Source organism: Engystomops pustulosus, chromosome 5 (assembly GCF_040894005.1).
Source record: "Engystomops pustulosus chromosome 5, aEngPut4.maternal, whole genome shotgun sequence".
Taxonomy (NCBI): domain Eukaryota; kingdom Metazoa; phylum Chordata; class Amphibia; order Anura; family Leptodactylidae; genus Engystomops; species Engystomops pustulosus.
In genome coordinates this window covers 58,725,699-58,753,250 of record NC_092415.1, presented here as the reverse complement: position 1 = coordinate 58,753,250, position 27,552 = coordinate 58,725,699, and the positions used below count along the sequence as shown (strand labels likewise).

General features: G+C 39.7%; 1 protein-coding gene across 2 annotated transcripts in view; it reads right to left on the bottom strand.

Moving 5' to 3' along the window:
• Window positions 1-27,552, bottom strand: part of ROCK1 (Rho associated coiled-coil containing protein kinase 1) — an 87,484-nt gene that overhangs the window by 20,357 nt on the left and 39,575 nt on the right. For both annotated transcript variants that reach the window (XR_011855723.1, XM_072152098.1), the window contains exons 7-22: window positions 27,061-27,205; window positions 25,514-25,652; window positions 20,640-20,731; window positions 16,702-16,861; window positions 16,514-16,580; window positions 13,576-13,664; window positions 12,831-12,879; window positions 12,549-12,684; window positions 10,593-10,684; window positions 9,468-9,714; window positions 6,926-7,032; window positions 6,254-6,404; window positions 4,517-4,677; window positions 3,356-3,540; window positions 1,158-1,227; window positions 121-224 (exon numbers count right to left, since the gene is read on the bottom strand). Coding sequence is in view for 1 of the 2 variants with exons in the window: in XM_072152098.1 (XP_072008199.1) it covers window positions 121-224; window positions 1,158-1,227; window positions 3,356-3,540; window positions 4,517-4,677; window positions 6,254-6,404; window positions 6,926-7,032; window positions 9,468-9,714; window positions 10,593-10,684; window positions 12,549-12,684; window positions 12,831-12,879; window positions 13,576-13,664; window positions 16,514-16,580; window positions 16,702-16,861; window positions 20,640-20,731; window positions 25,514-25,652; window positions 27,061-27,205 (1,994 nt within the window). In the remaining variant the exon portion in view is untranslated. The remainder of the gene's footprint in view (window positions 1-120; window positions 225-1,157; window positions 1,228-3,355; window positions 3,541-4,516; window positions 4,678-6,253; window positions 6,405-6,925; window positions 7,033-9,467; window positions 9,715-10,592; window positions 10,685-12,548; window positions 12,685-12,830; window positions 12,880-13,575; window positions 13,665-16,513; window positions 16,581-16,701; window positions 16,862-20,639; window positions 20,732-25,513; window positions 25,653-27,060; window positions 27,206-27,552) is intronic.

The following is a 27,552-nucleotide window of genomic DNA, read 5'->3' as shown; positions in this document are numbered from 1 at the left end:
ATAATTTTTTAAAAAGCACACATTCACCCAATATCAATGGCTTTTTAACTTGGATCACATGGTTTGTGCCAATTCAGAGTGAGAACATACAGCATTATATGAGATATGATAAACACATACTTATCACTGTGAAGCTCCTGTAACTTCTTATCCAGTTCCTGGCTGAGCTTAGTCTTCTCTTCAACTTCTTCCTTAAGTTCTTTAACCTGAGTTTTATACAGTGTCTGTAAAACAATAATGAAGATGTTAAACGAACACTAGTGCAACATAGAGCAGATAAAACAGCACAACATTTTGCACAGAGTAGTATAGCTAACTAATACTAATTCTATAGCAGGAGACAAGGATTGTCTTGTTTGATAGCTCAATCCAATAGTTTTAAACAACAACATGTTGCAATTCACACTCAGGGTTTTCTGGGATGAAGATGAAAGATATTAAAGGGGTATTCCAGTTACTGCAAATTAATGTCATTCTTTTTATTATAAAAAGTTAAACAATTTTCCAATATACTTTACGAATCAATTCTTTACAGATTTCTAGATCTCTGCTTGCTGTCATTCTATAGAAATCCTCTAGGTTTACTTCCAGTAGACAGAAATCTGACCATGGTCACACAGGTGCACGGGTCGTTATAGAACATAGCTCTGATTACTCTGATATAACGAGCTGTGCGACCTGTGTGACCGCGGTCAGATTTCAGTCCACTAGTAGTAAACATAGACACATTTCATAGAAGGAAAGCAAGCAGAGGTATAGAAAACTAGGAGGAATAGATACAGAAAGTATATTGGAAAATTGTATAACTTTATATCATAAAAACAAAATTTTTTGCAGAAATGGGAATACCCCTTTAAGGACCTGCTTTTTGGATGAACAGTGGATCACAGATTGGCGGGAGTCTGCTACACCTATGATCATCTATTTTATAAATAGTTGGTCATGGGTGTAGCAGTCCCCCATCAATGATGAGGTGCTAAGGTAAATCTGGTCTTTTACAGATTGTATGGCAATGGTGCCTAAACTGCAATACGTTGCACAGCCACCATGCAATGAATGGTGATTTGCTCAAATATTTCGTAAAGAAAATTTTCAATCCTCTTTATGCATTCGAAGTTAATTCACTCTAAATTAACCGATATACACAAAATACTTACAGAAAAATACTGCTCAGCTTCAAGTTGATCCTGAAGTTCCCTCATTTGACCCTCATTGCCTCTGTACTGCCTGATGGGGGACAAAGATAAATTAGATTTTCAGGATTTCTACAAATATAGTCTAACTTCAGTTCTAGGTATTCCTTTGCAGCCCTTTTGACTACAAAGTCTGCAGATTATATTAAGTTATTAGATCATCATCTATTAACAAGTGGTGAATTATGAAAAATGGTAATATTTAGCATTTATCAATAGAGTGATGAAAATATTTAACATTTTATTTTTGCACTCATAATCTGGAACAAATGGTATTGTAAAATAAATTACTAGATAGTGCCCCTTTAACAAGAGTAATCTATAGGATGCTAATAAAAGGAAATATGATGCAAGGACTCCCTGTCTGCCGGTTGAAAACATTGTTGGCCTCTTAACAGTTCTTAAAGTGGCGGCCAAAAGAGACAGAGTCCTTGTAGCACATTTCTATAAGATGCAGGGACTCCCATTCAATGTACTGTGCTCGATCCAGGAACTCTGACCAGCACATGGGTCCATTTAAATGGACAAAGCACAATAGTGTTCAGTGGGCATATCAGGAAGATCTGGAATTCAGGCCTGCAGTGAAAGTTTAGTTACTTGACTTATTTTTACATCTGGGAATATTTCAGATACCACAAAAGAAAAGCTACGTTTTTACATCTAAATATCATCTGTGAAATTTAATGGAAAGTTGCCATGCCCTTTCTGTGTGCCCCTTACTGGAATTAGTAGGTGGAGGGGATACTGTGACTATTACAGTGAAGATACCATCATCTGTACAGAGCAAGTGACAGGTTCCCTTTAAGGCAAGTATTACAAAGAACACCGGCTATTGTGTAACCACAATGACTCTATAGGTAAAAGGATAGCTGGGTGCGCCCTCCAGCAAAAAGACAACACAATTGATAAACCTTCAGAGCACAGAACAGCTGGGTCACATTAAACCTATTAATATTTGAAGCTACTCTTTGGTGCTGCACACATTAAAAGCATTACTAAAGTGAAACATGATGTGTCTTAGCTAATCAAACGGATAAGATAAGGGAGAATGAGCACTGAAAAAACTAATATTAGGAACGCTGGCATACCTTTAACAGTTTGCCAAAAACATCCATGTCTATTTAAGTATGAACTAAGTATAATATATTATATATTTATATATATCACAGAGTATGCCAAGAATGCATGTTATTAAAAGGAACCGTACAGAGAGCTCCACTAGACTTTATGTCCCCAGCTATCAAACACCACGGCAAAGGTGGGCAAGCCTTTCCGGCTGCCATAGGGCCTGGAATGTCTACATCACAGGCGATAATTATTGATACATCATTCTGAGCTTTGCAGGGAAGTTACATCACATTAAGCCAACATAAAGTAACGCAGAAGTTCATCTAAACTGCCACTGAATAGTAGAGCAAAAATATACATAAAGGTTTATCAAAAGTGTCTTAAAGCAAGACTAAGGCAGCCTTACATACAGCACCAGATTTATCTTCGCGTCTGCCACAGGACGATAAACCTGACAGAGCATAAAGACTCATGTAGTCAAACTTGGCATCACAAAAGTGTCTAGAAACTCTCAAACTTTGTCAGTGCTGATTTAGCAATTCTGTCATCATTTGCACCAAAAAACACCATCAAGAGTTTATCAGCAGAGACATTTAATAAAGTTATTGGATCAAACAAAGGGACAGTATACGTCTACAACACTGCGAGTGGTTGCATGACAACAACCCAGAGCGATCGTTCGCTCAGTCTTGTTCGATGGTGCTCCAGACAATTGTTTAGAGGGACAGCAGTCAGTCCCATAAACATGAATTAAGCTGCACTGCAACAGAAAGAGGGCCACAAGCCTCAATGAGTGCTAAGATGCATTCATTCTCAGAATCAATGGCTTCCCAGCCGTGGGACCTCCGCCGATCATAAAAGCACTGACATATTTTAGCCATCTAAAAAATATAAATATGCCATCTATTCATATTGTTATAGTATGTCCCCCCTGTCCCCAAACTGTAGTTTACATGGTTCCCCATGAGCTTAGCATATTATAGTGGTCTATGGCCTGCTTTTCCCTGCTGCACATATAACACACACAAGAAAGTTTGGAAGATTGGTAACGGATTTATGTACCCTATATATACACAGAAGATAAATATACATACTTGGTTAACTGAACCAGCTCAAACTCCAACAACCTCTTGGCTTCCAACAAGGTATTTATTTCCTGTTTTAACTGTTTCTCAGATCCCTTCAAATTATCAGCCTGAAAGGCGTGCACCTTCATCTCGTTCTGCACGGTTATCCTCTTCTTCGTCTCTTGCTCCAGCTGCAGTGTCAGCTGCTTCACCTACAGGACACAAACATGGAGGCACATTGTGAGAACAGAATGGTCTCCACTAGTCTTTATCTGTATAAGATTGACAAGCTACATCTCTTGTTAATAATATTATCATTGAAAATTGATCCATGTGCTAAAGGGATCTCCCGAACCTCTGATCACTGGAAAGAAATTACACGCCAAATTCAGTTCAGTGATCAGTGGTTCGGTAGATCCTTAGGGGCAATTTTCACTGACTGCACTCGCTCGTGGGCAAGAGGCCACACCATTAATGTGCAGGAATTTAAAAAATCCTAGAGTTAAATACATGACTGAAGAAAACCCAATGATTTTAATTATGTTCAATTATGAATTGAACTTTCCAATATCGTTTCATTATTCCAAGAATCTTCACTTAATGTTCAGTTCTTACCATTCATCTGAAATAGGAAAGCACACCAACTGAGTAGGGCAGAATGATGGATCATTGCCACCACTTGGCCTACAGTAACCCACCTCACATCTACATATGAAAACATGTGTATATATGCTATGTACTGTCTGATCTTTCATTTCTAATTGTGGGAGCTGTTCTATATGTAGGGACTGGATTGGGTCACATTCTTAGATTTGCATCAGGTAACCAGGATTGGTTTGTGAATCACAGACTGAACGTTAGCCAAACATCTCAGACAGACTACACTGCCAGAAAAGAGATCCAGGGCATCTTAGTGGTACATGATGTACAGAGTCCCTACAAAAAAAGCAGCACCAAACCGAAATCACCATGCATCTTATACAGCATTCCTAAGGATGAGACTAGAGACCCCAGCCATCTACTGTCCAAACAATATTTTCGGTAGCATTAATAATAAAGAGTCCATTGATTTTTCTGGGAAGATAAGTTCTTTCCATGTGGTTCTACTCTATTTTTTAACCTAGATAACGGATATGCATAACTTATTCCCAAATCTGAATTGCCGCCTCTGCTAATGAACATTCGCACCTCCTCTTCCAGTCGCTCCTTCTGATGCACAAGGTGCTCCATCTTCTGATGTGACTGTTTGAGGTCAAAATCCATCATAGAACACTGCTTCTCCAGCTCCATCCTCCTGCTCTCAGCCTTCTCCTTCGCTGCTCTTTCTGCTTTCACTTTCATTTCCATTTCTAAGACCAAAAAAGAACATTGTCAAATCCAGACATGTACAATTGCCTAAAATTATAATAAAGCACTGAAAAAAACTGGCATGATTTGCAAAGGGCTCAGATAATTTAGGAAAGGGTTTTTTAGCCACAGAAATCTTCCCACCGGAGCCTGGGTTGGGGTTTAGTAGCTGTCTCAGGGCTCATAGACAAGAGCAGTGCTGTTTCTAGACAAAAGTCATAAAGTCTATACCTAGACGGGACATTTTAAGGACACAAAGGTCATCCTATTTCATTTGTAACTTCCACTACAAAATACAATATAAATTAAAACAAAAAAACCATTGCATTGGCAACTTATCTGTACAATCCTATCAAAAAGACAGCACGTAACTCACAATGTGTTAAAACTGTGTTTGTATCTGATCACATGAAGTCACATGATCACAGCATGCCTCAATTGACTCCTACTTCTCCCCAACCTTCATCTGGCATCCATGTAATCAGATACATGCTTGGGGTACAGTTTGCAAATATCAGAAGGCAAAATGGCCTTAGATGAGATAACACCCCCATAGCCTACTACTTATAAGGCAGGAGACCATGGATAACATATAACAAGATTAACACAGTCACAGATCTAGGAGTAAGCTTCCCTGGTTTATCATCCTTGATTTTGATGGTAGATTTCCTTGAAATAACCCTTAGTGGGAATATCCCCCTTAAGCTCAGGTATTGAAGTAGTGTCTATTATTCTAAGACAAGTTTCTTATATGTACTCAGGATAACAAAATAACACACTAATTCACTGTTATTAACAAAAATGCAGCATTTCACAGGTATAAGTCCAACCTGTGTCTATCGGTCCATGTGCCCCCTGTACGGAGCTCAGACTCTCACTGATCACATCCTGTCAGCACATGGTGAGCAGAGAGAGGCGCTGCAAACTACAAGGAGATAAGTGACCCGTGGGAAGGGAGAGGCAGGCACATAGCCGTGAAATGTAGCAGGGCCCAGAGTGTAACAGTGTAATGGTCTATCAGCCTCTGTAATCATCTCATGCATCTCTCATCTGTCTCATCTCTCTGTCTGTGTGTCAGTATGTTAGTACAATGTCAGAAGCCAGATGAAAGTGTATATACACCTGTACCCTAATAATCTAACCCCATTGTTACCCCACAGAACTAGATGGATAATACAGTAATGGGTCTGCTTAAAGGCCCCTCCCCCACTCCCTGGGATTTTACACTGAGAAGCCAGAAGAGTGATAGGAGCTAAAACAGCAATACAACTGAGTAAAATTGTAAAGTAAGGGGTTAAAATCATCTTTATTGTGTTAACATCACTAGGGGATTGAAATGTGAGAATTTTCTTTCATGGGAAAACCCCTTTAAGGTTATGTACATTATATCACAATAGTGTTCATGAAATGTAAACCATACAAAACTGAAATGACAGCTGCCAATCACCATGTGCTTTAGAGAACAGAGTCCTGGGCAGGATATATGAAAATAATGAAAATCCCACATATACTCAAAGCCTCAAACACATACAAAAATAGTGACATCAAGCTTAAAAACCAAAGAAACCCAGGACTCACCGCACATAGCCACTGACTTTTCTTCCTCGAATGACTGGTGTTTGTCACTTAGTCTCGCCTTTGTCACTTTATGCTCATTGATCTCCTGGTCCAATCGCTGCTGTAAAGACTTCAGCTGATAGTTCAGCTCTATTTCTAAATTATTTTTTTCCTGTTAGTAAAACACAGTGGGGAAAATTTATGATTTAATTTTTTGTCTATGTGCGGCATTGTTCTGACACGGTTTGGTGCCTTTTCATTCCACAGACTAAGCTTGAAACAAATAAATTAAACTTGCATTGCCAAGTTTCCACAACAGGACTGCATTCATGTATGGGGTCTTTCTGTTTAGGCACAAGTTTTGGTGCAAATTGACCTTATAAACTACGGTTTGTTGTGAATCATACTTCTGATCATATGGCATCAGCCAGAAAACGTACTTTGAATTGAGATGTAAACTGGTTGTATAACGTTATGGAGGTGGAGAATTAAGCAGCACTAAAGTCAAGCTCTCCATGCTTTAGAATTACTGTTTCAGTGTAATTGACTCCCCTGTGACCATGAACACCAGTAACCAGCTCTCCTGAAGTTTGGTTCATGATGTCAATTATAACAGAGGAGACTTCCGAGATGGGGAGAGCTGTACTTCAGTGCTAAACTCTGCCTATGTGGCTTTGTACTTTTATCACTTACTTTTTCTGACTGGTTAAGGAAATCCAATGCCTCTTTCCTATCCATTTCTGCTCTTTCAAGATTGTGTTTGAGATGCTTCAGTTCTTCTTGCATTGATGACATTCTCACTGTTAAGGAAATAAGAAATAAAAGATGTCAAAACTACTCAAGGGAATGTGTGTACACATGTATAGCCACAGAGGGGTCTGACCCATTCATCACTAGAGCCTTAACCCCATTCTGCTTCATGTCTAGCAGGTAGTTGTATGTATCCATCTCATTGCCGCTTTCTCCCTCCAACTCTGTCACTCAAACTGTCGGTCTTACTCCAGCAAGAAGACATTTAAAGGGAACCTGTCACCAGGTTTTATCCAACTACTAGCCCCCTCGGGTATGGTATGAAATGTTATTTCAAGAATTCTCTCTTGTGTGAAATTTTACCCATTTACCTATAATAATCTCATCCAAAGTCAGGCAAATATGACTCTTCTCACCTCATTTTCATGCGAGATGAGAATTTTCGTTGAAAGTTCAAGTTCGTTGAAAATTTTGGGCAACGTTTTGCATTATTTATGAAAGAAATGGATATTTAGCGAAACTTAAATAATTCTCGGCTTTTAAAATATTCTACTTTTTTGGCAATAATAACACCAAAATATTTTGTAGGATGTTATGAGGCTTAGAACTTCAGGTGATATTAATAAATAATCATAAAATCCCATTAATTAATCCATTTTAGAAACTACACCCCTCAACGTACACCCCTCACCCTTTCATTGTTTCACAGGGGTTAAAACAAAATTCAGGTGCAAATTTGTAATTTAAATTATTGTGTCTAAATTAATGTATTTTTCAAAATACTTCTACAGAGTGGATAAAATACTAAAACGCTCTACAAAGTTTGATACCCAAGGTCTCCCAAGTACGCCAATCCCCCATATGTGGTGGTAAACTGCTGTATGGGCACACGCCAAGGCATTGAAGGGAAGGGGCACCATACAGAGCAGATTTGTACTGTCACTTTTTAAAGGCCATACAATCATTTTTTTGGGCAAATTGTACAAATAAGGGCTTATTTTTTTCCAGATTAGATGCACTGTACAAATACTTCATTTCAGTGGGTCATTAGCTAATTGATGAGATTTTATTAACTCTTGAATGTATGGAGGAAGAGTAAATCATCAATTCTGGTTTCAGATTTTTTTTTTTTTTTTGGGCTGTTCTTTGTACCATTAAAAAATATGTTACCTTTATTCTATGGATCACTGCGATTACAGCATTACCTCAAAGTTTTTTTCATATATATTTTTACAATTTAATTTTTGAGGCACAACTTTTTTATTTTTTTAGGTTGACAGAGGTGGTTAAGGGCTTCTTTTTTTTTAATGAGTGATGAGTTGTTCTTTTCAGCGATACCATTTTGGCGCACATAACTTTTTTGATCATTTTTTAGAAAAGGGATTTTATGAAAAATTAACATTTTTGGCAAGGTTTTCATTCAAGTGTTTTTTATTACGGCATTCACCAAGCGGGTCCAATAATGTTTCTGATTATACAGATTGTTACAGAAGCAGAACATGTGGGTTTTTTTTGTGATTGTCTTTTTTGTACTTTATTAGATTTGTATGGGAAACTGTGGTGTTTAGGGGACTTTCACATTAACTATACATAGTAAAAACAGATTGGCTTGATCCTAAGCAGCTTGGGGCGGAGGTCCAAACCACTTCAGAAGCCCCTTACATGCCGTGGTCATGCTTGAGCACACCATGTAAGATGCCACACCCATGACCAGAGTAATATACAGGTTCTGGCACCTGCTCTGCTTGGGGAGTCTGTGCCAGAAACAGGACGTAATACTACGGGAACAGGTTGGGAAGTTACCTTGGCCCATGCAGTACTATTACGCCCTAAGTCGTTAGGGAATTTAAGTGCAATTTTGATTATATATATATATTTTCTCATATTGAAAGCTCTTGGGATTTGCCTATTACTTTCATTCCCATATCCAGCAGTTTCTTTACCATCTTCCAGAGATTAGCCCATATAGCGCAGTTGTTGTCTCCTCTTTCCTTTGTGCTGCTCCCTGTTCACTCTGGAGCTGGCAGGAGATCCTTTGTCTGTGCAGAATTGTGGATGCAGAAGTATCTTGCACAGAATAGTGAGGAGTAGATCTACCCTGTTACCCACCAGTCCCTCCATATCAGTCTGTTATTTTGCATAACTTTGTCTCTGCACCTCACGCTTTATCATAGACCCCCAGCCTCTGCTTTCCACAGTATCATCATGGCAGGGAAGGTCAAAGGGCATTTTCCACCAGGATGAAGGACTGTATGCAAATGATTCTGAGGGGCTCCATTAAACCCTCAGTAGCCCCTCAGGCTCATTTGCACACAGTCCTTCATCCAGGTGGTAGATGCCCTTTAATGCTCACATAGCAATTTTGCTGCAAGCAAGAACAAAACATGATGGGAACTAAGCAAGTCTTATAAACGGTAAGTCTACACCCACTTCACTACTGCTGAGGAAAATTGTAACCATTTTAGGACATTCAACATCTATTCACCTTGTAGATCCCCAATCAGTTCCGATCCTTGATTTCTGTCCCTCCTCTCCGAATCTAGGGCCGCCTGTAGTTGAAAGAAATCCTTTTCTACTTGTAACTTGGCACTTTCCAATAGCCGACACCTTTCCTGTAATTCCCGATTAAGTGCTTCCAATTGTGTAATAGTCTTGCTCATTTCATTTTGACTTTTTCTTAGTCTTACGGCAGTGTCTGACTCGTTTCTCAAGAAATCATTGGCTTCTTCCAACTAGAAAGATAATACATCTTACCATTACAAGACAAGAAAATACAAAAGAAAATCTAGAGAGATGGGGAACAAGAATATGACTGGGTGGGATGAGCTTACACCTTTATGTGATGCTAGGACAGTCATCATTGTGAAAAAGGCACAATGAGGGTTATCTGTATAATATAAAAGACTAACTTGATTTTTACCCAAGCTCAAGGGCAAAATTGTGATTGGACAAAGCTGGAGTCTAGTTAACTAAAAACTACAAAAGTTTTGCTGCCCATGAATACTATGAAATTTAGATAATGGGGAGTCAGAAAAAAAATTATTTAGTGCTCCATGCTTGTAACTCTGTAGCTCTGTAACTCTACAAATAGACCTGTTTAGGGGTGTGGGTCGTGAGAGGAGATCTCGTTAAGTCCTCTTGTAAACCAATGTGTGCTTGCCCAGGCCGTAACCTGGGAGAGTACGCAGCCGGGTGCAGGATGGAGGAGGAGTGAGCGCTCCTCACCATTCCCCTCTCCATAAAATGTCATCAGTCATCTGGCTAGATTATGGTGTGGCGAGACAGAGTGTGCTCACCGCATTGTGACCAGGTGACCTCTTGGCTGTGAGCAAGAGACCGAATACTTTATCGTTAATACTGAAATCTATATCAAATAATTCTAGAGCATCTCAGTTGTGCCACTCGCCTTGTGTTCCTCTTAGAAGTTAAGGAATAAAATGATAACTGAGTGTGACATGTTCACTGCCAAATGACTGATTTAAGGACAACAGGATTCTATTTGACAGTGAATGACAATATTTAGTAGCATATAACATGTCAGTAGTATTGACTGTTCCTTTCAAATTCCCAGAACACACATACATATATATTGTGTGGAACAATTACTTACTTGCTTTTGTAGCTGAGCTATTTTTTCATTTGTCATCTGAGAATTCTGACTGATTTTCCTTAAATCTTCCAATTGGTCCTTTAACGTTGAAACTGTGCAGAGATTAAAATAAGCAAAATAATTATCTCATCCACAAAACACTACTGGTTAAAGGGGCAGGTCAGTGTTCATTTCAATACATGTGTAACATGCTCTAGAATAGCAGTCAAAGTTCATGTGGTAAGCAAAGTCTCCACTCCACTAATACTCAAGCAGGTTAATACATATTGATGGCTCTTATTAGGTCCATTTAAATCACAGTGATGTGCAGCTGGGTGAGAACCACAGAAAGAAGGCTGCCATAGAAAGGTAAATGGACTCTGTGCACCTTTACAGGGTTCAGTTACAGGGACTAAAAACAGATGACTGTACAGTGGGCTGTGATTTAGGGACCAACAACAGAGGGTGGGACGCCTTGCATTATATATTCCAACAAGGTTTCCCCTTCCACAAGGGAGGGGGAATATATTGATGGACCCCGTTAGTATATACACCGAGGGTGGCTGGGAAATTACAGTTACAAGTTGAGTTTTATTATTTAACCCTGGTGGCTAAAGGGTATTTGTGGTCGCTGGCCGTGCGACTTTTTGGAGTTTAAAGCCTTGCACTATATGGCACTATGGTGCAGTGGCACAGATTTGTTATCATGACCACAATATGGTCTGCACCGCAAGGAAGAAGGGACTGATCTATAAGGAATGACTTGCAATCCCACTCAAAACTCCGGGACTTCTACAGTGTTGCACCAATTCTCTGGAATGCTCTACCCTGATCTATTAGACTATTACTCATATTACTTATCTCCAAAGCTTCAAACAAGCACTTAAAACCCATCTCTTTAGGCAGGCATTTCACACTCCCTAACTACATGCAACTTTAACTCACTTCTTATTAACCAATTCTGTGTACACCTTACGTCTGTTGCCTAGCAAAAGCTAGGTACCGAGCTCCAGGCTACTCTGCAGTCCCATTAACCATGAACTTTGTACATAAGATGACGGCTGATGACTGGTTCAAATAGTAGCATTTTTATTCATTAAATGATTTCATTCTGTTCCCATATAAAAAAAAAAAAAAAAAAAGGTGCCCCGTTCTACAAGCTCTTATACCTCGTGTCACCCCCTCATCCTCAGACTGTAAGCTCTTGTGCCTCCCCACTCATCCTCAGACTAAATTCTTGTGAGCAGGGCCTTCACTCCAATTGTTTCATACCCAATTACACTGTACCTGTTATGTCCTATTTTATTTGCACATGTTCCCCATAATCTGTAATATTTACAAATTTGCCACTGGCAAACTAGATATGTGTTTGGATATGGGTTATCTAGTTTGCCAGTGGCAAATTTGTAAATACTATTGAGTCTTATATCCCTGCCGACACATAAGGTCCGCTGTTTTTTGTACCATAATCTGTAAAGCGCTACGTAATTTAATGGCGCTACATAAATAAAGATAATTAATCTAACTTGCTTGACCATTGAGGCAAATCACTGGTGGTGCCGTTTGTACAGCATGTGACCAAGGAGGCCAACAACTGACGGCAGCAGTCATTTGAGCGATATACATGAAGTCATATGTCCAAAACAGATGGGTAGTGCTGGAGCAGCAGGCCAGATAACCCCTTTCATTACTACAATTACTGACTTGTGATAGGATTTACAAGAAAGATAAGAAATAAAGAAATGTAAAAGCAGTCATGTCTCAAAAACCTTTTAAAATACAAAGTGGCATACAACCAATCCTCATTTATGTACTGTAGATTGCAATGACTCTGAACTATGACCCTATTCTGCTGGTAATCAAGTCCAAATGTGATTATACAATACTTCCTTGCCAACTACCAATTACCCAATTCAAAGCCCAATTTCCTGATATGGACCCTGTGCCCAAAAAAATTAGGCTGAGAAATAAACTTGCCTTCATTCTCCACATTCCTCCTCTTTTCGCTCTCTTGCTCTGCCTTTCTTTGGTATTCACCGATTCTGTGCTGCAGCATCATCTTCTCCTTCTCAATCTGAGACACAACAGATTCCAAGTTTTTTCTTTGATTTCCCTGGAAATATAAACCGTGAATGATTGCACCTTACATAATAGTCTATTTTTAGCTGGTTAGAGCATATTTCTACTTATCAGTAGCATAAATGAGTATGAAAATCATGAAAATAACACAGTTGTGCACAAGGACATAAGAAAGCTTACTTCTTCATCCAGTTCCTTCATTATCTTGTCTAGTTTAATGTTGTACATTCTTCATCATGGGAAGAGAAGAAAATACATTAATTAAAGTAGAAAGGGCTGCCCTAAATGCAACACTTTTACTGGATCAACTCACCAGAACGTTTTAATGAATCGCACATCCATTCCATTAATAAGTAGAGCGCTTTCTAGTCTGAACAGTTTACACGTTTCACAGCCAAGAATCACGTTTGGTCATGTGGATATAGAATATAGAGTACAAAGTCCTACCATCTATTTAGCTATAGATCTTGCACCAAAATATTCCTTGGTTTAGCCCAAGTCTAACTACATATTGACAGAGATTGTTAAAATTAAAAAGAATGGATTGTGTGGAGTAATTTTTTGAACACTTGGTTTTGGCTTTCACAATGGCATCAATAAAACCTCTTAACATATTAATAACTCATCTTAAACATCAAGCAGATCCCCACCAAATGAATAATTTATGCCCAAAGCACAACTTCGGCACAATAAAAATCACCTTTAAAAGGTGTTTTCAGAGACATTTGTGTTATATTTACACTTCATAAATGCTTCATCAATGCAGGTCCATCTAAGGGAATGCTACTCTGACCTGTCTGCAGTGAGAAAAAGAGGCGGCACGGTTCTCTGTTCATGTTAGGAGACTACTGAGAGTATCCGGAGAGGAGTAGTATTTCCGTACTCACTACAAGGAAGCTATAGGCACCTAAGTGTAAGAGGTTACCTGCACTTCTGTTCCATCTCATCTTTTAGCTGCATCTCATTATGTAACTGCTCTTCCAGTTGATAGATGCTCTTCTGCAAGTTCTCCACCTGTACAGAAAAATATTTACTGTAACCATAACCAGCAACATGTAAAACACATATTCAACGACAATCTATAAACTTACAGAAACAAGACTAACAATGAAATTATTTATTCCTTGTCCCTAGAATATGAAAAACGAATGGTGTGTTCTTGCCAGGATAACAATATATTTTCTTATAGATTAATCCATGGTTATTTTGCCATTTCTGAAATCTTCTGTGAATGTGGATAGGGAATTAAATCTCCATCCACATGTTTTTTTTACAGGACACTTCTTATGCAGAATGTACAAGTCAAAACTGTGGCTAATCTGGTAGATATCATCGCAGATCAATTTTTTTTACCTTTTTGTATGCAAAAATACTTGAGCTAAAAAGGAACATTTTAAGTAAAGCAAAGGATAAATGCTGCGGATCACAATCTGTGTTTAGAAACCCATTTGCAGCGAGAATAAGCTTCTCTCACATGCACGTACATACGTCACTGGGGCAAAAAAAATTTTTGTCTGGAGCTACAATTCTAAAATATACAGTTCTGGCTTGCATACAAATTCAACTTAAGTACAAACCCAAGGAACCCGTCTTGTACTTAACCCAGGGACTGCCTTTATGTTAAATACCTTGCGCCACATTTATTAACCCCTTAGGGAGACACAGCCTCAAAAGGACCTAATGACCAAGCATTTTTAGCAAATTATCACACGCGGCGGTTTGAGGGGCACAATTTTTTTTTGTGCTACCTTAAATTTTGCACAGTTTTCTTCAGTACACAGAGCTAGTTAAAACATAGTAAACGTTTAATCTGGGGTTAAAAACTAAACAATGAACTTAAAAACTCAAAATGAACATTAATAATGAATTCCCCATTTTGTTTTGGTATATAATATACAGTGTCTCGGACAAAGGGGCCTGCGGCACCTACCACCGCTGATATCTAAAGTCAGTGGGTGATCAGAGAGAAGTTCATGAACTGTAAAGTTCCTCTCCCTCCCACAAATCAATATCTCTTGGTAACAAAAATAATAAGCAAAGTTGTTTTACATTCCTATATCCAGCAGTTTCTTTGCTATACCCCTCAGATTATTTCAGTGCTGAAGTAGCTCCTTCCCCTGTCTGTGCAGACAAGGCCTGGAATCAGTCTGATAAAATCTATGGTTTAAAGGAGGGGAGGGGCTGCTGCTCCCTGGTCACAGAGGTGGAGGTCATGTGATCAAGCTCTTCCTGTGTATGTAGCAGGGCTGGATGTGTTCAGGACTGTCAATACAGATGTCTCCTATATATAATAGTGAGGTACAAGATCTCCTAGGTTCCCTTTCAGCACCTCCATCCCACTGATTCTACAGAACAATCGGTCTCTCTTCACCTCTTGCTGCTGCCCTCCCCCACCTTGTACTCTGCGCTAGTAGCTCTGTACAGAGAAAACCATAAAACTAATAAATCTTAGTGCTCACACAGCACAGCCTATACACCGTTTTACTTATGATTTCTTCCGCTTATTACACAAGGCGTCATGGGACTTGTGGTCAGACTGAAATGGACTAAACTTCAGGGCAAGTACAGGAAGACGTTAGTCTCTGCCCACTTTACCTCTGGCGAGAAAGAATTTTGGCAAACACTTTCAGAACAGTCATAACTTTGGAAAGAAAAAAGGCTGAGGAGCACAATATGGGCATCTTTCTTTTTTTAAAGGGGGAATCACATATGAGAATTTGGCAAAATCATAACTTTACAGTTGCACTGTAAGGATTTTAGACCATTTTTTAGGCAGTTTTGCAACTGAAAAGGTTTGCGGCATTGGGAAAAGCTGTGCGGATTCCTGAAACTTCATCGTAAATTAGACTAACTAATAGCTGGTCTGATTGTACAACTCCACTGTTCTGAACTACTCCAGATACATCATCCAGCATGATAAAATTGGGGCAGAATAACACTGTGTAGTTAAACTCTACTTTGATAAATCTCCCCCATGTGTGTTGAGTTTTTCCATGTTACCATCTTTATTTAAGAAATACAAACTATAGCCTTCTATTTTCAGCCTGGTCACTATGTCCTGTATCATACTGACATCTTCTATACGGGTTTTCTGGAAAGAAACCGGCTCATTTGCATCACAAATAAGAAACCGTATTACAGGGGATTTCTATATTTGTCAGTTTAATGACAGTGAAACAATTATGAACATTGCCTGTTGATTTTCATGAAGGCGGATCATGGAAGGCAATAGAAGTCCTCAAAAAAAAAACAAACACAGATTTTCATGGATGAGGCGGAGAAACCAGGAGTTTCAAAGCAAGATGTTTTCAAAGCAAAGGGTTTTTTTTTTTAGCAGATGCAGAGACAAAATGTAAGCAAAATGGAGACAAAAAGCAACGGGCACGCAACAGCAATGGGAAACCACCTTAAGAAGAATCGATCACCACAAGCCGTTTTATTAAATACTCCCTGTGAAAGAGCAATTCTGGAGCATCTTTACTCTGCATTGTGTGGTTCCTTTGTCCTTTCTTCTAGCAGTTAGCCAAGTAAATGTGTTACCAGCCCGGGGTGCAACTGCAAGTCTCATTAGGCACACTCCTCCCCCAACCGCTAAGAATGATTTAAGCTACTGTAAAATTTAATTTAAAGAAAAATTTCAAAAACACAATCGCAGTATAGGAAAATTATTGTGCCATAGAAGATACAAGTGTTTAGGAAAACAGGGTCTTTAAAGTTGAATCCGTTTATCCTTTTAGTGTCCCCACACACAAAAAAATGTAAAAGCTTACACGGTTGCTTTGAAATTTGGAAATAAAAGTAAAACAGTATGTGGCAAGATGTCAACCTGATAAAGTAATTTTAGAAGAATATAAAATACATACCAGGTTTTTATCTACTTTAGAACTGGATCTATTGTCATCAGCCCGTGATGCAGGATCAGATAAATACCTGAAATATAATAAAATATACAATGTACTGTTCAAGAATAGTTGGAAAGTTCATATAAAACATCTCCACATTCATTGCAGCTTACACACATTACGCTACGAAACATAAATTATTAACTTACTGCCTGTTACTGTAATATGTAAATCCTACAAAAGGAAGCTGGTTCCCCACAAAGGCTTTGGGTATTGGGAATGTCTCATCTTCTCCTTTATCATCCTCCAAATCATCAAAGTTACTTGTGTCAATGTCACTAGTTAAATCCGGCACTACAGGCGCTACAGCTAAATAGAAGAATAGAATTAGTTAAGGAAAAAAGTAGAAATATGTGCAGATAAAATATAAACAAATACTCTGTTGTGTTATACAGTACAAGAAATATCTGCTATGACCATTGCCAAAAAACACTGATCCTGGCTGAACAAGGTCTTTAATGCCACAGTAAACCACAGTCACTTAACCCCTTCACGCTCCGCGGCGGATATATCCGCCACGGAGCGCAGTGACTTAGCGCTCAGTGGCGGATATATCCGCCACGGCGCCTATGCCGGCTCGGCTCTGGATCAGAGCCGAACCGGCATCGGGAAACACGGGGTGCCGGCTGTAACTAATAGCCGGCACCCCAGTGTAACACCCGCGATCGGAGTTGTCTCCGATCGCGGGTGCTTAACCCTTTAGATGCCGCGGTCAGCGCGACCGCGGCATCTAACAAGCATCTGGGGTGTCTTTCCCCCACGATCGGCCCCCCCGAACCGTTTTCGGGGGGCGCCGATCGTTGCTATAGTAACTCTGGGGTCCGATCTGGACCCCAGAGTTACTAGCAAGAATTGCCAGTAAGATGGCGTCTGTGACGTCATCTTACTGGCAAAGTGCCAGCCTATGCAAGTGCATAGGCTGACACTGATAATACTCTGCAATACATGAGTATTGCAGAATATTATCATGAACAAGCAATCAGAGGATTGCTTGTTCATATCCCATGGTATAAAAGTAAAAAAGTAAAAAAAAAAGTTATTCAATAAAAAAATAAAGTCATAAATCACTAAAAATGCCCAAAACCCCCAAAACATATAAAGAGACATATAACTCAAAAAAAAAGTCTAAATCATAACACAAACCCCACATATATAGTATCACCGCGTCCGTAACAACCCGTAGAATAAAAGTAAATCATTATTGAACCCCCACGATAAACGCCGTAAAAAAAAACTGTTATAAACCCTCCAAAAATTATGATTTTTACCTTTTCAATCCCACAAAAAATGCTATAAAATGCGACCAAAAAACCATATGTACTTAGACATGATACTGGTGCAAAGTACAACATGTCCCGCAAAAAACAAGCCATCAACCAGCTCCGTAGCCAAAAACGTAACAAAGTTATGCCACTTGGAAGACGGCAATACATAAATTATAGATTTTTCCCCACATTAGGGTTTTGTTTGACAAATTTAGTAAAACGTAAGAAAATATATTCATGTCTGGTATCCCCGTAATCGTATCAACCCATAGAATAAAGATAACAGGATTATTAGTCTATACGGTGAACACCAAAAAAAAAAAATTCAAAAATCCAGTACAGAATTGATGCTTTTCTACTCCTGCCCTCAAAAAAAGTTCCTAAATTTTCAACAATAGGTGATACCAACCCCAAAATGGTAACAATGGAAAAAGCATCTCATCCCGCAAAAAAAATGCCGTCACATGGCCCCAATAACGGAAAAGCGAAAATTTTATAGCCTTCAAAAGGGGCCAATGAGGAAACTAAAATCCTGGCAGCTGCAGGGCGCTCCTTCCCTTCTGCGTCTCGCTGTGCGCCCATAAAACAAGTCACAGCCACATGTGGGGGGTCTTTGTACTCAGGAGAAATTGCAGAACAAATTGTATGGTGGGTTTTCTCTTTTTATATTTTGGAAATGTGTAAATTTTAGTGCTAAATGAACGTATAAGGGAACAGTATGACCATTCTAAATTTCACCTCCATTTTGATTCAATTACTATGAAGATCTCAAGGGGTTAACAATCTTCGTAAAAGCTGTTTCTGATAGCTTGAGGGGTGCAGATTTGAAAATGGGTAGATTATATAGGGGGTTTTGATGCTAAATATGTAAAATTTCATTCAAAACTGTATTTATCCCCAAAATAGTCAATTCTGAAAATCCGGAAAAGCGATATTCTATTTGTAAGCCGCGTGACGTCAAAATAAATTATCCAGACATTTCAGAAATTATGAAAATGTAAAGTAGACAAATGGGAAATGTTATTCAGCAACTTATTTAGGTGGTAAATCTATCTGCCTGAAAACGCAATGATTTAGAATTTCGAAAATGGCAAATTTTTCAAAAAATTTATCATATTTTCTTTTTTTTGTAAATAAACGCAAAACTTATCTGCCAAAATTTACCACTAAAATGAAGTACAACATGTGGGGAAAAAACAATCTCAGAATCGTTTTGATAAGTAACAGTGTTCAAAAGTTATAACCATATAAAGCGAAGCAAGTCAGAATCCAAAAAATCGGGCTGAGCCTTAAGCTGTAAAATGGCTGCGTCCTTAAGGGGTTAAAGGGGTATTCCCATTTCAACAAGTAACTGCTATTGTTTGAATAATGAAAAGTTATACAGAAAGTATATTGGAAATTTGTATCACAGTTTTCTAGATCTCTGCTTGCTGTCCTTCTATAGATAGCTTCTACGTTTGCTTTCAGTGGACGGAAATCTGACCATGGTCACACAGGTGCACGGCTTGGTATATCACAGAGTAATCATTTAAAATAATTGATTTACTTAAAGTTATATTGTGTTGTTTAAGTGTTTCCTATATTTTTTTGAGCAGTGTATCATGCAATTTTGTTCCTTCTGCCAGCCAAACCACCACATTGAAACTACATTAACTATTACAGTTCCGTTGTGCCTGTTTAGCCTGCAGGAGGAACGTCCTTCAATTATATTTCTATTTAAAGGAACCTGTCATCAGGAATTGGCCTGTTAAATAACTGCCAGCATACTGTCAGGTATTGTATTCAGGACCATCAACAGAGAAGGAGGCTTTCTGTGGAAGAGAGCTTGATTTCAGCATTAAAATCTCCACCTCGACTTTATAAAACAGATTTACATTTCACTTCAAAGTTGATTTTCTGGATACTGCCATCACGACGGGTTCTGAAAGAAACATGAGCTGGAAGGTGTTCAGCTGCTTGACAACCTACTGGTAGTGGTTTATTATGTCATTTTCTGATGACTGGTTCCCTTTAATACAGACACTCCCTTCCGCTGCTATGTGTGCAGCCTGTGGGATCGTGCCATCATATGGCAAGTTTACTTGGGCTGCACACGATTGTGTGATCGTCCAATAGTACGGGGCAGCTTGGGAGAAGTCCTGGAGACGTGCGCGAGGTGCGAATTAAGGAAGATAATAATCTCTGAAATTTGTAATTCTAATAAGGTTCTAATAGTTTTTTATATTTTTGCAGGTGGAGCTGACATTTTCATTTCTGTTTTCGGGTTGGTAGGACCTTTCAATCACTTTAAATTTGAGTTGTGGAATGATGAAATTTGATAATTTGGCAATCTGGCCATTGCATTTGATGGTGTCACCTGCAATTTGTGCTGGCACAAATTCATCCTTAACTGATGCGACATGCAGATAAGTCACGTCATTGAAGTGTAAAATTTTCAACAATAGGACGCTGGATTTCATAGTGCTGGACCTTCTACTACTTTTAAAGCAAGGACTTAACCGAATCCATCCTGAGTAAAATCACCAGCTTCTCAATGCACAAATGATGGCATGGGGTATATGGCCCTACCTGTGGGGGACTATGAGTGAGCACAATGGCAGATGTCCAAAATGGGTCCAGCCCGAGATTAGGGCCAATTGTACCTTTTTGTATGTGTGTGCATAAAGAAAAACTGTCTGCCAGTGGTATAGTGAAGGCCTCCCAGCAATCCTATTAAGATGGTAAAACAACTCACATTGTCTAGGATTTTTGGCAATAATGTTTATTGGGGGGGGGGGGGACTAAATTCAGTGGTTCTGTAAAATTGCTGACAAAGAACTTACTATCTCGGAGAGTCTCCCATGCCCACTGGTCATTTTTAAAGAATGGATGTCTTTTAATTTCTTCCACACCATTCCGCCCCAACCGGACTTCCCTATGAGGAACAAAGAAGCAGCGATCAAACAACAGGAGACAGTATGGACAAAAAATCTCAATACATTCAGGGTGTATGACCTCCAAACTAATAGTCTGGAGGAAATCTACCACTAAAGGACAGTAAAACTAAGCTAAACATACTTGCCTATTGTCCTCTTCATCCCAATCCTGGAGCTGATCTTTAACCCCTTAAGAACATTGCTCTTGTTTTCTGTGAAACAATTTGCACTTTTTCAGGCAATCCCGGGATATCAAGATTAAAGACGACCAGTCCGCATACACGTCCCCATTGAGCCGCAAATTTGCGGCTGCATATACATCCATCCATTCCCCCAGACGGCCATGTGAATGAGGCCTTAGCAGCAGAATTGAGCCAGGTGCAGTACAGTACAGCTGCCAAGTACTTGCCACTCCTGGGTCCCCTCCTGTGGCGCTCTGCTTTGGGTCCAGATCTGTAAACATACAACCAGTGTCAGGACACAGAGTGGAGTGGTAGGAGAGGACCCAGGAGCATGCTCAGCTGCAGTCACCGCTACTAGGCCTCCTGCTCCAATGAACACTTCCATCAGTTAGGTGGCTCAACAGGTTGCACAAGGTCTGTTGGTGCAGCTTGGGCACCCCTGATCCCTCTTTTAGTGGAGATGAATGTGGCTGCGCTTTATGTACATGCTCAGTGACAAAACTCCTCTTCTACAGACACTGCTAGAGTGACCAGGTAAACAGGACTGTGGAGTTGGTGACTTTAGGATCATAACACTGAACTAGAGAAATGGCTTTTCGCTTTTTGGGAAATAAACTTTTCCTTTTCCATAATGTGCTTGTCAAATCACAGCACAAGCACCATTGAAAAGGTTGTGGGAACAAAAAAAAAAAAAAAAAAAGAGGGGGACCTAAATAAAGGTATTCTTCCATTAGATAAAAGTAATTAAGCTGTAGACTACCAATCAGTGGGGTAGTTAAAGACCTTTGGCATTTACAGGTCTTTCGGGCACTTTGTGTACAAGACTTTGATTATATGATATTTGAAATTTCTGGGGGTTAACAGAAAGCCATCTAAAGTAAATTCCTTGCTTAAAATCCCCAGTAAGATTGCAGATATTACAGCTGGAAGTCAGACACCACAGCAGTGACAAGTATAAATATATCTGTATAGTCATCTTTTTATAGCCTGAGCTATACATATAACATTGGGGCCTCAGCTATGACAAGGGGAAAGGAGGTTTTATTCACCACAGAATTTTCTTCAATGCTTTGAGACTATGGAATGCGGAAAGATTATATATATATGGGGAAGACAATGTCACAGATCCAGGGATTTAGACAAATTAGGAAGCAATTTTTATAATCTGAGGTTAGAAAAAGTCATACAGCCATTTAATTCTGCCTATTCTGTAATGTTGATACAAAAGGAAGGCCAAATTCCCATAAAGCATAGAGGGGGGGTGGGGGGGGTGTATTGTGTCTGAATTACCACTATAGTACCACTTAAATTGTGCTTATGTTTTTTCATCAAGCTTTATTACTTACAGAAAGTAGGCTTAAAAAAATAATATATATATATAAAAATAGAATGAAATAATATCTAATTCTCTATGGGACACTCAAGTTGTCCTGAATGGTATCCATATTTAGTAACAAAAAAAAGGAACCCGTTGCCTGCTTTAACCCCAATAAACTAGCTGCCTCCCTAGTTAGGGAATGATGTAGCCTTTTGGCGTTCCCTCCCATGTGAAATCTCGCACCTTTACCTATTAAGAGGTGCTGTTTTGAAGTGTAAACCCTGGTGATTCTGCGCACCTCCAATATTTAATTATGCACTCCCCATCTTCGTTGTGTTCCTCCTTAGACCGAGAGCTGGTGACGTCACTCGGCTCTTGCGCAGCCGGCCACGACACATTGCAGCTGTGCGAGATTAACTGCGTGCACGCACCTCACCGTCTCTCGGCCCAAGGAGGAGGAACACAACGAAGATGGAGGGTGCATAATTAAATATCGAAGGTGAGCGGAATCGCCAGGGTGGCGTAAGTGAAGTGCCAAAGCCACATTTCTATAAATTATAAAATACTTTTTTTTGGCTAAACTATCAGTTGCCTAATCAAAATATGTCCTGAGGTCAATGGTCAAGAGCCAAGAGTGTGGTGTGAGGAGGTCATTTCATGAAGTGGTAGGTTTCCTTTAAGTGACAGTCCCCCGATGCAGCCTCTCAGCATGACACTTCTCTGGCAAGTGTTTTCTTCCCAAGATGTTGTAAAATTTTTTTATTATTATTATTATTGGTAAAAACAGCAACATTTCACATAAAATGAATTCAAGAAAGGATATTTCATACCCTGCACAATGGTAGATGGGGACCAAAACATTTTATATACCCACCAATGTTGGAAAAATACAGCTTTATATTACTCTGAATAATATTTGTCTTCCTATACAGAATCCAGTTTAGATAAAAATTGGTCGAACCTGGGTCAATAGTCCATTTGTAGGAAAAGCAAACCATGTAAGATAGAAGTCTAGCAGTAAAAAAGTGCCAGGACTGTACACAGTCCAATTCAGTCACACCAACAATACAAAATCCCCACAAATTAGACCCTGCCGTTCTTCAATTCCATTCATTTATTTCTGCAGAGATTAATTCAATGAAATTCCATCCCATAACTCTTCACCATTTTCATACACAATCGCAGACTGCAAACATTTCCTTACAAAGGCACTTGTCAGATCTTTTTCATGGCTTACATATACTCACAACTTGCTTTATTTAGATAAAAAATGACAGCAGCAGGCAGTGATTTCAAATGCATTCAATGCTGCTTGCAAACCCTAGTATATATATGATTTTATCTGCCTCTAGAAGCCCTGGTGCTGCTGCCTTATAAGGCTTTCCATTACCGCACTGGAGCACAGAACACTCTATACCTCATTGCCTACATTTTACAATTTAAAGGTTTGAGAACAAGATAATTTCTCCTTGTGTCCCCATACGTGTATTTCTCATTCTCCTAAAGAAAAGTGACGCATGAAAAAACAACAAACATATACAGAACACGCCTGATCCATTTATCACAAGTCGTGGATCAAAATGACAAAAGGCGACATGTTCTCTGGTCTGCTCATAACTTATAGTGGTCACTCCTCAGGCCACTGGTATCAATTACAAGCTGTTCTGCAGCAGCTACACCATAGACATAGCAGAGAGCTCCAGTGTATACTGATAATGGGAGACACTTTATGCTTGGATGCACAAAAAACTTATTTGTCCCCAGAAAATGAAAAGCCTCTAAGAGGGGACACCTCACAGGAACAGACCATAGTAGGAAAACAACAGGCTCCCGCCAAACACTTAGCTAGAGGGTAGATTTTTATAGAGTTCCTTCTCTTCAAACCCAATAACAAACAAAGACAGATTCATTTTTTAAAGTATCGAGTAAGGCTGTCCACACAAACATATGGAGGACGTATGTACAGCCGGAAGTTTGTGGCCGTACATACGTCCCCCATCAACGGCAAAGGCAACCGACATGTCCTATCTTTTCCCCTACGCATGGCCGTGGATCTCTATGGGTCACCCATCCTCCTCTCCAGCACGCCAGGCAGGCATACATTTGTGTAAGTGCAGCCTAGCTATTAAATTAATGAGGTGATATAATAGGCCTGCGAACATAGGGCGTCACTCAAATAGTTACCTTCCCTGCAACTCTCCATTAACGCGACTTCTTGGGTTTCCCAGAACGCCCTAGCGGAGACATGAGCCGGGTCACCTCTACAACAACTGAGTTGCCTGGAGCATCAGAAAAAACCCAGGAAGTAATTGCCGTAGGAGTATCAGTCAATAAAGAGAACCAGTCAGCAGTTACACTAACCCCTTTCAAAAACCACAGACAGAACTTTATACATGTTCCACTGAAGCCTTATCTATGGGATTAGAGCCACCATTCGTATAAAAAAACTTTTTTTATGTCCTCTGTTCCAGTCATAGAGGTGGGGATCGGTATTATACTGTCAAGCCAACCTGCCCTCCTCACTAAAACTGCTTACCTGGCTGAAGAGAATTCCTGAGGGTGGGGGAGCAGGAGAGAGACACACAGTGGCTTTGTGTTACTCGGCTCTACTGAATCATTAGCCCTTCCTCAGGAATAAGTGATGCTGGCTGTATGAATAGAAATAAACTGCTTACCTGGCTGAAGAGAATTCCTGAGGGTGGGGGAGCAGGAGAGAGACACACAGTGGCTTTGTGTTACTCGGCTCTACTGAATCATTAGCCCTTCCTCAGGAATAAGTGATGCTGGCTGTATGAATAGAAATAAACTTGCTCCTCACCCAAACTTCAAAAATTCTCTTCAGCCAGGGGGGCATGCCAGCAGAGCCAGTGCCGTGTGACTGCAATCTTTTAGATGATAGCAGGATCAGTGGGACATGTATTAAGATTTCTTGAATTTAATGTGTGCGGTTTGCAGGAGGTCTCCCTGGTATCCACCATGTTCTGTAGCTTTATAGTCTTACCATTCAACTCCCTCAGAACTTCCCCTCTTGCTCTGCCTGATCTCACAGCAAAAGAGGATGTTTTAGCATACAATATGGGGACGGGGGTGTTCTCATGCACTGTGCAACAGCCTAGGAAGCTGCAGCACAGAGGAGCTCTGGTAACATCCACCAATGATCAAAAAGGAGTATAAAAAAATCTATAGACATAGATTATAATCATTAACATACATGCTATGGGGTAGAGCTCAGGAGTCCAATAATGACACTGCAGCATGAGTACAGATTAAGAAAACAATACCTGTCCGTGAGGAATGCACATATCAAGTTTTTTGCCTCTTTTGAAATGTCACTGTCCTCTGGGAATGTAAGCGAGTTTTTGTGATTCATGATCTTGCTATATGTACCGACCAGCGAGTCTGCATAGAAGGGAGTATCTCCTGAGGAAGAGAGACATGCTATGTTGTTAAATAGATTTAAACAAAACTACACAAACATTAAAAGTATCACATGTCTATTACCCATGCCAAAAAAAAAAAAAAAAAAAAACACACAAGACACTTGTGTGAACCATTATTACATTAAAGAGGTTGCCCACTAATCTCTAACTTTACCAGGGTAAGTATAAGAACCTCATAGGCTCACCCATTTCATACTTACCTGGTTAAAGTTTGGGTTCCATTGACGGGAGCCATGGGCTATTACCATCAGCCCCCCCCCATTTTCCCCTGAATGATAACCACTCCCATAGAAGTAATTGGAGGGGTGTGCGTATGTCCTGATTTGGGAGTGGTCGTCTCAGATGGGGTGTGCAGGCAGTAATGACAGAAAGAATGAAATGGGACCACACAGAAAGTCCTGCTGCCAATGGTCACGTGACTCACAGCACCTGGCAGTAAACCCCAAACATTAAAACAATAAGTATGATACTAGTGACCCAATTAGAGTTTATTTTTACATACCCGGTTACCATATAAGCAAACTGTTAATTTAGCCACAAGAAGAAATAAAAAGAATTTCTATTATTTCACCACAACTCTAACTAGAAATGGCATCCTTGGTGTAGGTCACCACTCTCAGTACGAGTCCGACACGTTGCCCCTCCACCTGTCATATGATGGCAGAAGCTGAAGCTGCCTGAGGGCGCGGTCACATGTAACACGCCGATTCCGTTTGGAAACTGAATCAAAGTGAACAGGGCGTGCTGCGGCCAAATCACATTTGCGTTTCTATGGAAACGCATGTGATTGGTAACCAGCATACGTCTTGTGATGTTTAAATGCAAGACACCAGGTGCTGGTTACTGATTGCACGTATTTCCATAGAAACATATACGCGGCGAGCCGTGGTACGTCCCTGTGTGCTTTGATTCCATTTCTAAACGACTTGTGACCGCACAGGTTGCGGAATGGAAATCTGCAAAAATGTTTTTATGTGTGGATTTCATGCAAATTCGTCTATTTTGACATGATTATAAGCAAAAACCGCCATCAGATCTGCATCATGGTGTGGTTTTGATGCAGATCTTCACCCTCTCAGACATCAATGTAAGAAGAAAAAAATCCCACCTGTACAAATATAAAAGTAACATGATCATCATTTTATTTCCCATGTTTGCATATCGCCTTAGGTAGTATATGGGGTATAGAGCGATGCGTCAGTAGGAATTACACAGCTCCCTACACCAAGTAGCTACTGCAGCTCTATTCCTTTTCAAGTTTTTAGGAATTGGAGTGAAGCTGCAGTGACCTTACCAAAAACACCAAACTGTAAAGAAATATAACATCTGTTGTCCATTATATGATTTAATTACCCAATACCTTCACAGGATATCTCCAAGGAACTCACCTACAAGCATTTCATACAGGAATACTCCTACAGACCACCAATCACATTCACGTCCATAGTAACCGTCACCTCCCTGCGATTTCAATACTTCAGGGGAGATGTAGTCAGGAGTTCCCACAGCAGTGTCACATCGTACCATTCCTTCCTATATAAACGGGAGCAGAGAATTTACTGACTAAACACATTCTAAAATAATCAGAGCTAAAAGATTATGAGCGATCAATATTCATTTACAGAACTACTTATGGAAACTCCCTTTCAAAGCCAAAAGTTGAAGTTTAGAGAATCAACCACTTGATTTAGATTAATGGAACAGATTTCCAGTTCTATGAAATGATATGATAAAAGCTGATATGTGCGAATCTACCTTGATTTTACAGACACCAGATTAAATACCAAGCAGCCAGACACAGTTGTGAGGGGATAGGGGCACCACCGAATAAAGGTGCGTTCACACATGGCGTCTTGGGGATGTTTGGATGCTTAGAAAGT